At 34.6% G+C, this 16,791-nt stretch overlaps 1 protein-coding gene across 11 annotated transcripts in view; it reads left to right on the top strand.

Annotated features, from left to right (window-relative positions):
• Positions 1-527: 527 nt before the first annotated feature.
• The window catches only part of LOC128865346 (uncharacterized), a 149,938-nt gene continuing 133,674 nt past the window's right edge, over positions 528-16,791 (top strand). For 3 of the 11 annotated variants that reach the window (XM_054105665.1, XM_054105675.1, XM_054105578.1), the window contains exons 1-2: positions 2,173-5,128; positions 6,624-6,805. In XM_054105665.1, coding sequence (XP_053961640.1) covers positions 6,735-6,805 — 71 coding nt within the window. In that variant the 5' untranslated portion in view covers positions 2,173-5,128; positions 6,624-6,734. The other 8 variants (XM_054105624.1, XM_054105646.1, XM_054105635.1 and 5 more) reach the window with 8 other exon arrangements.

The raw sequence follows: 16,791 nt of genomic DNA, 5'->3' as shown, positions 1-16,791 counted from the left end.
TGCATCAACACCGAAAATACGTTGTCTCGACGTCGACGTCTGCACATTTGGCAGCAAGAGCGACGCCAGCAGACACAGTACGCTATCGGGGAAAAACTACTCAGATTGTGAAAACAAAGAAAATCCAAACATACACACGTTTGTATGTACATATGTATGAAGTAAAAACGTTTCAACACATGAAAACAATACGAAGATACAAATTTTTATATCTGAAAAGCGAAGAAGGAGATAAACAAACGACATGAAAAGTAAAACGTATGGCGAGCAACAGAAGGAGAGCGCGCTACATCGCTCTGCGATACGTAGCGGGAGGATGACTTTGGTCTTTGAGCTGTGCAAATGACGGAATAAAAACAAACCCGCGAAAATATCTATACACTCGCATTCTCACCAATATAACAACTGCTGTTTTGTTTCTACATTGAGCGTCAACGTCGACGCGAGCAGTGTTTTACAATCAAACGCAACGGAGAGCGCACCGCGCACTGTTGTTGACGGTGGTAGTTTTAGCTGCTCACTTCACCAAATGCCGTCGCTTCATCGGTGGTGTGGCAGTGGTGGTGGTGGTGGCAATGATTACCTTTAACAAGTGTGGTTGTGTTAGAGCCGAAACATGCCAATTCAGAGCGCATCGGCCTAGTGAACCTCTTAAAACGTAACATTCGAGCGCAACGTCGCCTCTATTGGGCACACAGAGTATGAGCGGCAATCAGCTTGCCGATACCAATACCGATAGAAAATAATCCCGAAACCAGCCATCAGCTAATAGTTGACTTTTGTGCAGTCATAGAATCATTCTTAAATGCGCGCGCGAATCGTCAACACGTCAAAGCAACAACGTAGCAAACTCGGAACGCATCAAAATTGAAATAATAAAATAAGCAATAAAGTGTATTTTCGTTTTGACACTCGGCCGGAGCATACGTTCATAATAGCCCCAATCCGTACATAACAGTGCATATAGTATGTACATACATATATACGTATTTATGTATTCTGTATCAGCCCAAAGTGGGTGAGCGTATTTAGCAAAGTGTTAGTGAGTGCATATATACATACATGTCTTCAGTGCGAGAGAGGTGTGCGTATGTGTGTGTGTGCTTTCAAAGCTATCGTACGTTGTGTATTTTGTGTTTTTGCAAAGAACAGCGTTAAAGCTATTTACGATTCGTACGGGCTACTTGTCCGCTGACAGACTAGCTGCTGCTAGCTGACTGACTGGTTATTTGGTGCTGGCGAGCAAACACTTGTGGTAGTAGTACTTTGGCCGTACGCGAGTAAAGCCATAAATGTAAACAAAGTGCGCTAATTAGAAAAAAAAGCGAAGTGAAAAATCGAGTTCATAAAGCTGCATCGAAGCGCTTCAAAATAAAAAATCAAAACAAATTTGAATAAATAATAATTTCTTTTTTCCAAAATATTATAATACTCGGTGTTGTCACACATCTTGCGAACATATAGACATTTGTATGATAGCTGCATTTGCAAAATACCAACAACGCAGCTACTGAACATTCAATCAGTTTTAAAGCGACTAAAGGCAAAATGTGGCACGATAAGATTAGAACAGTTAACAAATTTTGAAAATTTGTGTGCTTCGAAAAAGTAAAAATACGAAGAAATATAAAGTTATTTGAGAAACAGAAAAGCAATATAAAAAAAATTATTAATAACAATAATAAAATTGTTGAGCAAACACTCACCGGTGAAACTTGAAGAAAAACTAATTTCAAAAAGTGCAGAAAAAATATCAATATGCAGTGCAATTAACGCAAAAGAGTGCAACCAAACTTGAGCCAGTTCACTTGTGGTGTTAAAAAATTATATATTACGTGCAAACATTGAAAATAAAAGACTTACAAAAAACTGCTGCGGCAATTCAAAAAGTTAATGCACGCTTAGCTGTGACTAAGATAATCAAAAGTGTAAAGGAAACTTAAGAAAAAATTAATTGTAAGTGGAAAAAATGAGTTCAAATTACACACTCAAAAAAATGCAAAGCGCAACCAAAATAAATCAATTAACGGAAGAGCAAAAAATTTTTAATATTTATGTGCAATAAATCCAAAGTATTAAAAATTAAAAGCGGAAAATAGTTGTGAACAGTTCGAACATAAAACTTGACCTGCAAATATGCAGACGTATGTATGCATGTATGTATGTGTAGGTATATGGTGACATACATAAATACAAGAATTTGGTAGTTCTTAGAAAAAGTGAGATTTTCATTGGTCGAAAAACGCAAAACTTGCGACCGAGCTGATTTGCTATACTTAAAAGAATTTTTGAATAGATTTTAGTGCTCACCATTTGAAGACAAAACTAAAAACGTCAGAGGCTATAATTAGATTAATAACGAGTTTAAAATTAAAATATGCATGCACCTACACACACACACACACAGAGCGTACATAAATCAATGCGCTTAGTATCTTTTTTTCGTGCTTTACAGTAGGGGAAAATTTGAAACAAAAAAATGTGGGCAAATGTAAAATTTGCAGAAGCACGAAAGTTTAATAGGCGGGAATTAGACAGTATAACTGCTCAAAATTCAAAATGTGGGATAGGAAAAAGTTAGAAAGATGGAGATTGTATACGAGGTGGCGCAAAATTAACCATCCACTCCTTTTTTCACTTATTTACTGTATACTGATAAAAAACTAGTGAAGGAAAACTTTATGCTTGTCTGTTTGTATACAAGGTGGCGCAAATGAATAAATTAAAATAAATACTAAATAAACAAAATTATTTTGAGTGACTTTTCATTTGGAACTTTTCTGAGGCTTTTCTACTGGAAAAATTATTTTATGCCTAATATAAAATAAAAAAATAATAATATAGAAATAATAAAAAAGATATAAATAAATTTAAAACGTTTTTTGTTTGTTTGTTATATTTTCAAATTCAAAATTCTGCAAGGCACTTAAGGAATTTGTTGAAATTACACTCGACCACCTGTAGTAGTACCAGCAGATTATTGCAAGTACAAAATTTTCTAGCAATTTAATTTAATTAAATTTTATATAAATCTTTTTGGTAATCTGGCAAAAAAAACACAAAAACAAAACCAGTGCTAGTCCGTAAAAACCCCCATAAACGAATTATTTAGTAGCTGTCAAAAAAATTAAGAAAAAATTTAATAATTCAAATATTTTTATTTTGTAATTATTTAGGAATAGGAATTTACCTTTAAGCGCATTATACTAAAAACCAAAAACAAAAAAAATTCTATTTTGTAATTTTTCCTACTGCCTGTACCATTAACTCTAGAAATACTATAAATAAATAAACAAACGAGTGAAATTATTTTGAGTTGAAAAGGCAAAACCTCAATTTTTAAAACATAAATTGTTGAAATCCTCTGCTGTGACACAAACAATCAAAAATATACCTAAAAAATTGCCTGAAATCTGTGCCAACTACTTTTCGCCAAAAATTTTTGCTGCAAGTGAAATAGCCAATTGCTTGCAATTGCTTGGTGGCGCCGCTTAGCCTAATTTTTTGGTTACAAGTGCAATATAAAAATAAAGCTCAACAACAATAGCAACAGCAAGCAGTGCACAGTACACAGTACACACGACCGTGTCACCCAAAATTGCTAGCGCACACCCAAAAATACACGACATTCAAAATATAAAAAAAAAAACAAAAATGCAACGCAGAACTGACGCACCTAACTAAGAGCTCAACCTGCCCACACACACACACACACACACACGCAAACGCACCACAATTTATCGCTGTCATTTACCGGCCGGCATTTTGTGCCAATTAAAAGTCACACAAGATTCTGTGAGGCTAAGGCGACAAACGGACGGACAAACAGGCAGGCAGACAGGCAAAAGCAACATGAACCATTTCTGCAAGAGCAGGCGTAACAGTTGCAACGGCATTCAAATTTCTCATAGCCATACGCATGTACGTATGTACCTGTAAATGTATGTAGGTGTGTGTGTGTATTAAATTTGCCTGCCCGTTTGGCCGCTTAGAGGCAATTGATAGTAACTTTTTTCGCATCATCTTGGCCAGCTTGGTGCTTCATGCGCATTGGGGGCTGAGCTTTGGTGGTGGTGGTTTCTTTGTATGCGTGAGTGCGCACATGTGTGTGTGTGTGTGTGTGTGCTGTTCATGCATGCCTGTGTGCCACTTCTCGGCTGACACGGTTCCGTTTGCCTACTCGGCTGGCATTGCCAATAGCCAGCCAACACTACCAACAGCAAGTGCAGCAATTATACGCAATATATAACAGCAACAACAACACCACCATTTACATGCGCTTCACTCAGTCACAGCAGCAGATTTCACATAAAATAAGGCAAATAATTTAAATTTGTGCGTTAGTGTTGCGCTGTGATGGTATTTAATTGCACGCAATTTATAAAAACGCAAAAGGAAAATCAAAAAAAAAAAAAAAAACAAAGAAAGTAGCAGAAATTGTGAAAATAATTTAAAATTAAACTGATGTAAAGAATTGTAGCTATTTTCGCGACAACAACCCACAAATTTTCGACAAAAATTAGCAAAATAGCTTACAAGTGAGCGAATGTGTGCAAATTGGGAGGTTACACAGGCACACATACACACACACACAATCGCACATAGATATTTTACAGAATTTTGATTCTGATTTTGATTTTGATCAGAAACGAAATTCTTCTACGCCACATTTTGCGAGGCGACATTGTAGAGCATAAATTCTTTGTTAAGGCCAGCTAAATTACAACAACGACAACAACAACACGATTGCTGCATAATTGATTTAAGTAAAAAATTAGTGCAAAAAATCAGCAAAATATACTAAACGTGAAAGTGTGTTTAAAAATTACGCTACAGTGCAATAGGAAAAGTCTCAAGGCCTTGAGAAAAAACTTGTTTGTGATTACTTAAAAAAAATTGAAAATGTAAAGTTACTCCTGCGCGCACCAAATCTAAATGCAGCGTAGAAGAAAGAGTGCATAATAATTCAGTAAAATTGAAGCGAGCAAAATAAACAAATCATTCGTTTCAAAATCCTCCGCAAAGGAATAAAAAGAAAACAACTACTAAACCGCAAAACTTGAGAATTCATTCAAAATTATATACGCGTGATTTTATAAAAACAGCGCGTCAACTGTCGGCCTCAAAGGTGAGTGTAGACTTAATTTGTTTACAAGGCCAAAATTACTGTTTTGACCATCAAAAAAGCAAAAAAGTGCCGTCATTTATGGTGTAGCAATTAAAGTGTTTTTCTAACTCATTTTGCTGTCTTAGATTTTTACAAACGCGAAAAGTGGTTTGAGAAAGTTTCTTTCCACTTTTCGGCAAATAATTTTGAAAGCGAAACTTGCATACCCCGGCTGCAATTATGAGAATGCAACTGAATTTCTAGTTGAAAGTAACTGTGGCGTATGGAATTTGATGTGAAGTATAAATAAAATTTTAGCTGAAATCTCAAAATTATTATTAAGCAGCAAAAAATCGACCACTCCAACGGCAGTCGATTCTACGTTAACGTAACGACCCGGATTTTTTATGCATCCAGCCAAGGACTAACACTTCAGCAACATTCCCCGTACATGTATGGGGAACTTTTATGCTGCTACAACAATAAAAACAAACATCCAGCCTGCTTTGCTTTGCCGCCAAAATAAAATTATAATTTTTTTAGTATTTTTTCAAAGTACAATTTTTAAAAATATCTTGACTCAGCCTAGCAAATGCCTTTTTTTCTGCAAACACAGTTTATCTACTATAAATTTTTTTCTATTGTATAAAAATTGGCCCAGCGGCTTCGCAGCCTCGAGGCCACATATACAAATGCAATTTTTTATGTACTCCTACTTATGCGAAGTGGCGCAAAATTAATCATCCAATGTTTTTTTTATAATTTTTTACTATATACTAATTAATAAAAAAATTATTTAGAGTCACGGAAATTTCTATTTTGACTTTTATGCAATCTATTGCTTGACTGTTTATATACAAGGTGGCGCAAAATTAATCATCCAATTTTGCGTTTGAATGATTTTCTACTTAATAAAAAACATGAGTTTTAGTGATTTTTTATTTGGACTTATATGCACCCCACAGCTTGCCTATTTTTGCACTATCAAATAATAACAAAGAAAAATTTGTGAACAATGTGGCACAAAATTATTGTAAGTTCACTAAAGTACGTGAAATTTAAATTTTATATAACTATTCCACTGCAGCTTACTTTTGGGTTAGCTGCCGCTAGCGTCGTGTCTAACCGCTCACTCAAAATCTTACACTCAAAGCTCAAACAAATATAAGGTGGCGCAATAACAAGATAAAAAAATTATTTTTAGTGACTTTTTATTTGACCTTTACGCACCCTACAGCTTGTATATTTGTATTCAGCAGCTGCAGCGTAAAATGCCATTTGCAAAAATTAAGAATACAAAAAAATGTCCGATAAGATGATTAATTTTGCGCCACTACTTTCTGCATTACTATTATTCACACATATGGAAAAATTTTGAAATTAAGAGTCAAACACAAAATTTACTATCCAATACCCAAATTGCAATTCGTACATTTTTTAAATTTAATAAATTATTAATTAAATTAAAATTAAAAAGGAAATTTAATATCTTTGACATTTTTTTCGCGTTAAACAGGAACCCATTGAGCTAAAGAAACGTTTGGAAGAAGTGCGTCTGCTGGAATCACGACGCTCCGCTCGACTGGCCGATCAAGAACGAGACACGGATTTCGCACGTCTCGCCGATATGGGTGGTGACCGCCGCCGTACAACATCACACAGCATTGAGGTGCCATTTTCCTTAACGCCACAAAACAAGTGAGTATAAAATATCCAAAAAAAAAAAGATAAAGCAAATAAGTTCGTGGAAAAAAAGTATTTATTTAACATAAATAATAAAAAATAATATTTTTTTTAAATAATACCATTTTTTTTCTTAGGCGCCTTATTTTTTTTTTTTATTATTGTATTATTTTTTTATTAATGTTTACACTGCAAACAAGTGAATTTGGGAAATTGTTTCCACTATGACATGCCGCCTTTAAAATCATTCAACATAAATTTACAAAAAAAATATGACCTAAAAACCGAAAAACAAAATTTGGCGCAATGCTACGCGCTTCATTGCCAACGAAATTGGGTCACATGCAGCCCCTTCCATCCATTTTCAAAGCACTTGCTTGTTACTCAAACATAAGTCGACGTACAGACAAGCGCGAACTTTAATGGGAGCTAATAAAGTCACACGCATACATACATACATACATATACACAAACATACATACAAGCATACATAGCTACGGGCTGGACGAGCTACTACAACCCCCTCCTTTATTATACAGACGTACGAATTAACACAAACTATGCGCACTTCGTATTGCTGTTGCTGTCGTCGATTAGCTTTTTATTTTGTATAGACTTACTTATGTATGCCTACTTATGTATATACAAGGTGGCGCAATATTAATCACCCTACCGGAAAACTTAAATTTTTTGGCAATGTATGCCAGTCATATTTGACACTTGTGACACGACAAAGAAGCAATGGAACGCTTAAAAGTACGTTCACGTTTGCAGTGATTAGCAGAAAATCCACAAAATTAGGCTACCCATTCACATATGGCAGATGCGCTGCAAAATTGACAATCAGCTGTCAAGACTGCTCTAAAAGATTTCATAGAAATTGGTTTAGTGAAATATTTTAGTGTTTTTGCTTTGTCTAATTATTATTGAATATTATGAAGAAAAGGCAAAGAGCAGCAATAGCGGCTAACACAAATTTTATTAGAAACCTCTTTTCTTTGCTGGCGTCCATTTTATATAGTTTTTACTTTGCCGTTTCTCCTAACATTCGTACACAATAATTATCGATAGCACAGAAAACCCAAAGTTGTACGGAAATATAAGTTTATTTTATTGTTTCGGATTTCGGGAGGATAATTTTGTATGGGTATTCCCGCTTTTTAATTACGGCTTGAGATTTAAGCTTGTAAAAGTAGATAATCTAGTTACATTGAATTATAAAGGTCAATATAGAGATATCCACCGAAATTATTCGAAATTATTATTGTTTACTTGGTAAAAAAAACTTATTAAAAAAATGGATGATTAAATTTGTGCCACCTTGTATACAAACAGATAACCAATGGAGGGCGGAATGGTCAAAAGAAAGATGTTTAACACTCAAAGTCACTGTTTTGTTTTTACTTAGTAAAACAGTTACTCAAAAACACATTTGAATGATTAATTTTGCGCCACCTTGTATACGAACAGACAAGCAATGGAGTTCGTAAAGATCAGAATAGAGATTTTCTCCATTCAAAATTATTTTTGTTTATTCAGTAAAACAACTTATTCAAAACCAAATTCGGATGATTAAATTTGCGCCACCTTGTATACAAGTAGATAACAAATGGAGTGCGTAATGGTCAAAATAAGGAATTCCAGCACTCAAAATAATTTTTTTTTTACTTAGTAAAAAAGTTCTTCAAAAACACAATTGGATTATTAGTTTTGCGCCACCTTGTTTGCAAACAAACTACCAGTGGAATGCGTAAAGGTCGAAATAAAGATATTCATCACTCAAAATCAATTTTTCTTATTTAGTAAAAAAAAATATGCCAAAAAAATAGGATGATTAATTTTACGCCACCTTGTATACAAACAGCAGACAAACAGATAAGCAATGGAGTTCGTAAAGATCAGAATAGAAATTTCCACCATTCAAAAATATTTTGGTTTATTTAGTAAAAACAAAAATATTCAAAAACAAAAGTGGATGATTAATTTTGCGCCACCTTATATACAAACAAACTAAAATAAAAACAAACTCAAAATAAAAATTTTCGTCACTTAAAATCAGTTTTTCTTATTTAATAAAAACAATATGCAAAAAAATAAGATGATTTATTTTGCGCCACCTTGTATACAAACAGCAGACAAACAGACAAGCAATGGTGCGAAGTAAAGCTCAAAACAAAGATTTCCAACACGCAAAATATTTTTTTTTTTTATTTAGCAATACAAGTTATTCAAAAAGCAAAATCGGATGATTAATTTTGCGCCACCTTGTATAAATATAAACATATTTTTCCTATTGTCGTTTTCGAAGCACGCTCTGCCGCGACAATCACAAAGTAATCACAAGCTAAGCAGACGCTTGGCTCAACCTAAACTAACTTTAGAGGAAAAAAATATGTAGAAATTCTAGTACCCGTAATTACAATAATAATAATAAAATTTCTATAACGTCGCAAATTGTTATCTAATCTGACGGCGACGTATGCATGTGCATGTGTAGAATGCGAGTGTGCGAGTGGCGTGCGTAGCGAGCTTGTTTGTGAGAATGTTTCAAATTATTTGCCCAGACAAATGGTGAAAAGCCACGCGCGAAGAACGCGAAGGTATGTATTTTATAGATACAGAAGTGTGTATGCATACCTACATACATATGTATGTATGTACACACCTAGGTGTTCTCGAGTCAAATGGCAGTCACACTCCGCTTTGATAAAGCGTTGATGCGCTCTTGAAGCGGTGTACTTTAAGTAGCAAAATATGATAGCAAAGTAGTAAAGTAGCAAAGTCTGAATTTATTTCATCATCTTACATTTTTGTTTTAATTTTTTAGTATTTTTTTCTTTCGCTCGATTAGCTTCTTTACTGCGTCTCAAGTAGACGTGGCGTCGCTATTCGATGATTTTTTACTTTAATAGTGAAAAAAAAAATATAAAAAAAAAATTACGCGTGCGATTCTGATTAGGCGGCGACAGTCAATCAAGAGAACGAGCAGCGGGCCAGTGGGCTTCTATGTGCATTTGTATGTGTGTGATAAACAAGCAGGCGCATATTTTGGGACCTACTTTAGAAGCCCAAAAACAAATATTTATATTTACGTGCGTACTCTGATTTCAATTATACAATATTACATACATATGTACATATATACATCTTGTATGATGGTGTTAGAAAACTGATTAAGTGAACTGCTTCGTAATTAAACAAACAACAATAATGGAAATAATATCGGCGTGAATAAATTAATAGCGAGCTTACATACATGCATCCATATGTGTGTATATGATAATATATATATATGTATGTGTGTATGTAAATATTTATATGCCTGGCTGCATTAAAAGGCACATGCACTTAATAGATCTACTTGATTGGTGTGAAAGAGCTTGGAGGAAGCTCGAGGGGTGACGCCATTGTTTGAATGCCGGCCACGTTCTAAATTGATAACTCGCAGCCGTGTCGCATAAATAAATATACAAATGGAGCAGAAATGGCATATGACTATTACACATATAGGGTGTTTTGTTGTTTAGCTGCATGAGAACTATCGATATCGATAACTTGCGGTTTGACAGCTGAGAATGGCAAACTGTGTTGGCAGTTGTGTTCATTAAACTTTGACAAGTTAGCATGAATCGTTTAACGCCAAATTTTGGAAATTTATTGTACTAAAAAAAATAAGTAAATTAAAATAAATAAAAAAGGAATCTGTTCGGAAAGTTCATAAAGCACTGACGGCATCTTTGGCCCTTCTTTCTTTCGAAATGCGAAAGAAGCTGCCATTACGGTGAATAGCGAGTCATACTAACTGAAATTTTGTTTCCAAAAATTAGAGTTAGCATCGACGACATTTGATTCCAAAAAGACAACGCCACTTGCCACACAGCGCGCTTAGCAATCGATTTATTGCAATATGCAAGCCATCATTGACGCCACATGGCCAGATTTCCGGATGTATTGGAAAAAATAGTCAAAAATTGAAATGACCGAATGCACCATGTAACTCTAGGCGTGACGTCCATATGCCGAATATCGCTTTAAATAGAAATAAATGCCATGAAAAAATCGATCAGATTAGTAATACAAAAAAAAAATCCCTTTCAACAATATTTCTCTTTTGTATTATCATTTCAAGTTCACAAACTCTCAAAAAAACACCCGCTATAAGCACAAATGTATATACCCATTAGCCGCAGATAAAGCGGGGCATATTCGGTGGTGAGCGTTGTGGTGGACAAGCTAAAATTTCTGTTGATCAGCCTGTAAATTTTGCATGGATTCAGTTCTTCGCCCTTTTGACACATTTAAAGGGGAAATAGTTAAATAATAGCACGATACATGGCGGAATGTTCTCTGATGCGGTTACTTGAAATGGAAACTTGAAAGAATACCAAATCGTTGTTTTGAAGCACAAAATCGCGCATGTGGTATTTATTTATTCATTTAGTAAATCTAGAAATAGAAGGTTTCTTACAGACTACATAGAACTAACAGCAAAAAGTGTATGAAAATATGTTGCAAATATTCAAAAAAATGCATTAAGCGCTAATTTGAAATTACATTTAAATAGCGAACAAGCAAAACCCAAAGAACTTGCAATCTGTTTAAACTCATTCAATATTCAAACTAAAGGTGCGTTCGAGGCATAGCGACTTTTAACTCCGTCTAGGAAAAGTAAATCAATATTCCGGACTTTTTTTCTGAGGTTTGTGAAACTGAATGCGCTTTAAGAGTAAAGGCTAAAGGCGCGTCAACTGTCCCATTTATGTTATCGAAAACAGAGCCGAGCGAAAGTATACTTCTTCTACTTTGTAACGATTTTCAATTTAGTAAGGCAAACCTTGCATTGTATGGAAGAACCGCATCAGTGAAGCTTAACACTTTTGCACCATTCGATGGAATACTCCGCGCACAAAAACTCTCTCGTATCACCAAGAACGAAATAATCCGCAATAATTTTTTTTCTTGTTGAATAATTTTGGTATTCTTCTAACATTTTTTTTTTCATTAGCACAAACAGCAAAAGTTTTGTCAAGGAATTTTGAGTACATCGCACATTTCGAGCGGTGATGCAAAAGGGCTAAAACTGAATGCAAAATAAAGAAATTTCATTGTAAAGCGTTCAAGTCTATTGCTGTGGCACTGACAGTATGGCCTTCAAATAAAGACGGCATACTTAGACATTATGCCTGGTATGGCCAGCTTAGACCGTATTAACGAAGTAAATGGTGACTTTAAAATGTATGGATCCTTAAAATCGGAAGCCAAACGCCGAATAAAGGGAAGTGTAAAATACGATTTGACGATGACAAAAGTCAAATGACTAAGAAAATGAAACATTTGTGAAAAAACATGAAGACGCCCGCCACAATCAGGAGCAGATACTGGGCCAAACACTTAATAGAAGTGTATAAGCCAATTCTTTTTTTTTTTTAAGAAACTGAACGGTGGTATTATTAAAAACGCGTTTAAAATGCCTGGGAGCCCCATTGTTTGAGGGCCTGGAGGACGTCTCAAAAGCGGATCTCCCAGCTCTGCTTAGATTCGCCAAAAGCGCTGATATCCTACATGATGTCTACTTTCGATATTCATAGAGGTCGGTCTCCATGTGGTATCGCTAGGGACCAAAAGGTCGCTCGTAGCTTATTGCCAACCAGGCTAACCTAACCTAACCTAACCTAAAGGTGGAATCAAAGATTACTCCCAAATCACTAATTTCATTAAGAGGATTTAGACGCGAGTTTCTTATAAAATATGAGGTAGAGATTAAATGCTTAGGCTTACAGAAGGGAGTGAGTGAAAACCGTCTTATTTCAAAACAGTTTTCGCTTTTATAAAACAAAATCATAAATTGTTGTTCTTGTTTTTTTTAACACAACTACCATTTTTAATGAAAAATAGAGCTTACGTGAAATGTACTTTTTGGTTATGCAAGGTTTTTTTTAGTTAAAATTTTGTTTTTCAAAAAAAATTTTTTTTTTAATTAAAATTAAATTTTTTTTTAAATAAAAATTTTTTTTATTTAAAATTTTTTTTTAATTCAACTTTTTTTTAGTTTTTTACTAACTTTAACGAACGATCAATTTTGTTTTTTTTTGCGATTTATAATATGCGGTACATACAACACTTCAGGTGTGATTCTGTTGTTGTTGTTCAAGTGGTTGAGTATTTCTACTGAAATAATCCTGGGTTTTTTGCGTTTCAATCTTCTGCTCCAATTAGTTGGATTAACATTATTATTAGTTGGCTATGCAAGGTGGCGCAAAATTAATCAGCCTATTGAGTTTGGAAGACTTAAACTTTTTGCAAATGGCGTCATACGTCAATCATATTTGACACTTGAGAACTAAACAGCTGCACTTCACAAACGGACAAGCAATGGCGCAGAGTAATGGTGTAAGAATAGATTTCCATCACTCAAAATAATTTTTTTTATTTAACAAAAAAAGCTAATAAAAAACAGAATTTTACGCCTATTTGGCGACAGCTGGCGCTAAATTTTTTTTAATAAAATAGTCAATAAAATTTTGTTTATTGTTTTTTGTTTTTTCAAATCCAAAATTTATGTACCTTGAATCAAAAATTCTTACTCCGCAAGTGTTTTCTAAATTGCCCAACTACATTTACATCGATGTATGTACATACATACATACACGCACACATACATCCATCGTGTACGATCACCAATAATTAGCGCGACTAACAGCATATCAGCGGAAAATGCGCACTAGCCAAGCATTTGATGCCGATTATCTGCCCTAGCAGGCCTTGAGGCCGCTTTGATTATGTTTACAGGATTTTGGCTTTTCATAAATAATTTTTCAAAAAATATCTCATTGCGAGGTGGGGTGGCCTTGAAGAGTATTTTCAACCTCTCGCAGTTCAATTATTAGCTGGCATTGCGCCCGTTCTTTAAGTAGTAATGTTACTTATGCTAATAAAAATATGCCCGAGTCCTAAAAATAAAATATTAAATATTAAAAATATTACAACGAAAAGGTGATCGGTTTGGCGCGTAAACACACTTGTTGAAGTGTAGTGTATACCACCTTGACACTGTGGTGGAATTTATGAGTATTTTTTTGTATTTATTTTCCTTCATTATCTGCGGAGGTGTTGCCACTATTAGAACAAATATTTTGCATTCTGATTGCTGCATTTGAACTCATAACCTTCAGCGTATAGCAGCCGTATTCCATGCACAAGGACAGCAACTGCTCGTGTTGTTTATAACCTACATATCCATTACGTGTACATATACATTTGTAGATACTATAGTTCTGATTTATTTCACTGTCAACATTTTTTTACAAAAACTTCATCTAATTGATTGAAAATTTGCCAGCATAATTTTGTGGAATGTCTTCACATTCTATGCCACAACAACTCAAACCTGAAACTCCGCTCAAAGCAGTCGAGAACTTGAAATCTGAAAATCTCTTAACGAGGCGACTAAGTAGTTTCACTCAAAAGTAGCAGGGATTTTAGGGCATTGCAACAACTAGAAGGAAGTGTAGCGTCGATGACTAGCGAGGCGTGGCTCCAAACTTCCTAAGGCGTACACAAACATGCAAATTGAGAAATTTATAAGAATAGTGAACGAACGAAAGATGCCGGATCAACCAGCAAAATTGATGAACCTGCCCAAATGAAGAAGATGAAAAGACTATTTTGCATCTTCTGTGCTACCCACCTGCTCCAGCCAGAAAGAGATCCGTCATTCTAGGTAGGCAATTCTTTAAGGAGTTGTAAGGTGGCAACACTGAGGAAATCAGAGATCTTCTAAAAAAGTTTAATTAGCTCATACTGGTTTTAGGACAGATCGGAACAAGTTTCCCATGCGGCATTACAATGGGCGTTCCCACGGCAGTCGGCGCAAAGTTACCAGAATGACCCGAATTTATATCCGATCAAGGACTGTCACTTCAGTAGCATTCCCTGTGCATATATGGGGAATGTTTATGCTGCTACAACAACAACAACAAGAACAGCGCAACAATGGGCTATGAGTGTGTACACAAAAGTAAAAGCGTTGTTTTGAAAAAGGAGTTTTATAATAAAATTTCCAAGTGCTCTCCGTTGCTTGCCACGAGTTTTTCTCATCTTTTGCTACAACAACAACAACAAGAACAGCGCAACAATAGGCTATGAGTGTGTACACAAAAGTAAAAGCGTTGTTTTGAAAAAGGAGTTTTATAATAAAATTTTCAAGTGCTCTCCGTTGCTTGCCACGAGTTTTTCTCATCTTTTGCATAACACACGATTTTCACATCGGCGGAACTCCTCATCGTTTCACGCGATCCATGAATCATTGCATTTTTAACTACTTTATAGAAGTGAAAATGCTGATTAGGTAAAGTATTGCCATCGATCGAGATTTAAAAAATAGTCGGAAGGTGCAACAAAGGTGCATTTCAAGGAGGAAATATTGCAGTGCTTCTTGGTGCATATGTATAAGGCGGCGCAAAAATAATCATCCAATTTTGTTTTTGCTCAACTTTTTTGCTAAATAAAAGAAAATGATTTTGATTTTTCCATTGCAATGTTTTTACATAGCTTTTAGAGTTCGTACCAATTACGAGGCATAACTTTCGGTTTGTCCGTCGTCATGGAAGTATATCCAGGCTACAGAGACCAACGCGTATTTGTGAAACAATTCGAATTGTATTTTATTAATGCAAATTAAATGTTCAGTAACGCAATTTTACAATTTTCTATGACGACTAATTTAATTCTGATTTATTTTTATTTCTGTTTGTATTTGCTTAAGGGGTAGTCAGAGGCCCGAAAAAATTATGATTTTAAATCATTTTGTTTGCTAGTCAATGGCTTTATTTTACAAAAATAAAAACATAGCATTGATAAATCATGTTTAGACTTGACTTTAGCAAAATTTCAAAAAAAAAAAAAAATAATAATTCTAAAAGTTATCGCTGTTTGTGTGGAGCCCGTTTTTCCAGAAGTCCCTTGCGGTGATCATCACAAGTCCTTGAAGATTTTTCGATAATCAATCGCACAAGAGAAGTTAGTTTTATTAATAGATAATCTTGTGCCTGATCGCAGCTTTTTCTTCAAAATTAACAATATGGCGGCCTCAGGAAATATTTTTCAGATTTTCGAGAAAACCCCGACAATTAATTGTTTACAAAAAATCAAAATTTTGAAAAAAAAATCCAGGCACGACTTTTTTATGTTTTTCAAAAGCAGTATAAATTTTATTGCAATCTACCAAGCGGTTTTTAAGTTACAGTGATCACTAGTTTAAATAACTTAGTTTTGAGAAAAACGCATTTAAAGTTTTGCTATCGTCGGTTGCTTGCAGTTACTTGCTCTCGAAGGCTCCGGAGCGCCCGAGCGCCCTTTGTTAATTGTTGAATAACTCGAAAAGTATTTGTCGGACTCACTTCACTTTTTCACACAATTTTTTTAAGATATTATATTGTACTTTAAGAAAATGCAAAAAAATCCAATTTTGTTTTTTTAATTCTAACTACCCCTAGCCCCTTCATTATAAATACATATGCCCTGAAAGTAGTGAGCAGACTTTGACAATTTAGCTACCCAAAGCACACAAAATACTTGTAATTTCTACTTTTGCATTATCACTAAGACCTTTTGAGAATTAGTCTTAGTGGAATTTATGCTTTGAAAAATTTATTTTGATATATTTTTTTATTTTACAAATCCTATGCTGTATTTAAAGTTGCCTTTGTTTTGGTTTTGTAAAAGTATTTCGCGTTTTTTTTTTCAAATAGTTTTTAAAAAGGGTGTCTGTATTTTTATTTTATTTATACAAATACTACTTTATAAGTATTTGCAGCAGTTCTGGTTGTTATTTACATTCTTTCGCTCTTTCATAATTGTTGCTAGTTTTTCCCCAGATAACTTGTTGCTGTTTGTGTTGTTGATAGTGCTTTATTAATGTTATGACTGCTGAAACACTTCGGGCACTTATGAGTATGAAGCGTACAAGTACATACATATACATGTAAGCATACATACATACA

Source organism: Anastrepha ludens, chromosome 2 (assembly GCF_028408465.1).
Source record: "Anastrepha ludens isolate Willacy chromosome 2, idAnaLude1.1, whole genome shotgun sequence".
Taxonomy (NCBI): Eukaryota; Metazoa; Arthropoda; class Insecta; order Diptera; family Tephritidae; genus Anastrepha; species Anastrepha ludens.
This window is presented reverse-complemented; position numbering and strand designations above follow the sequence as displayed.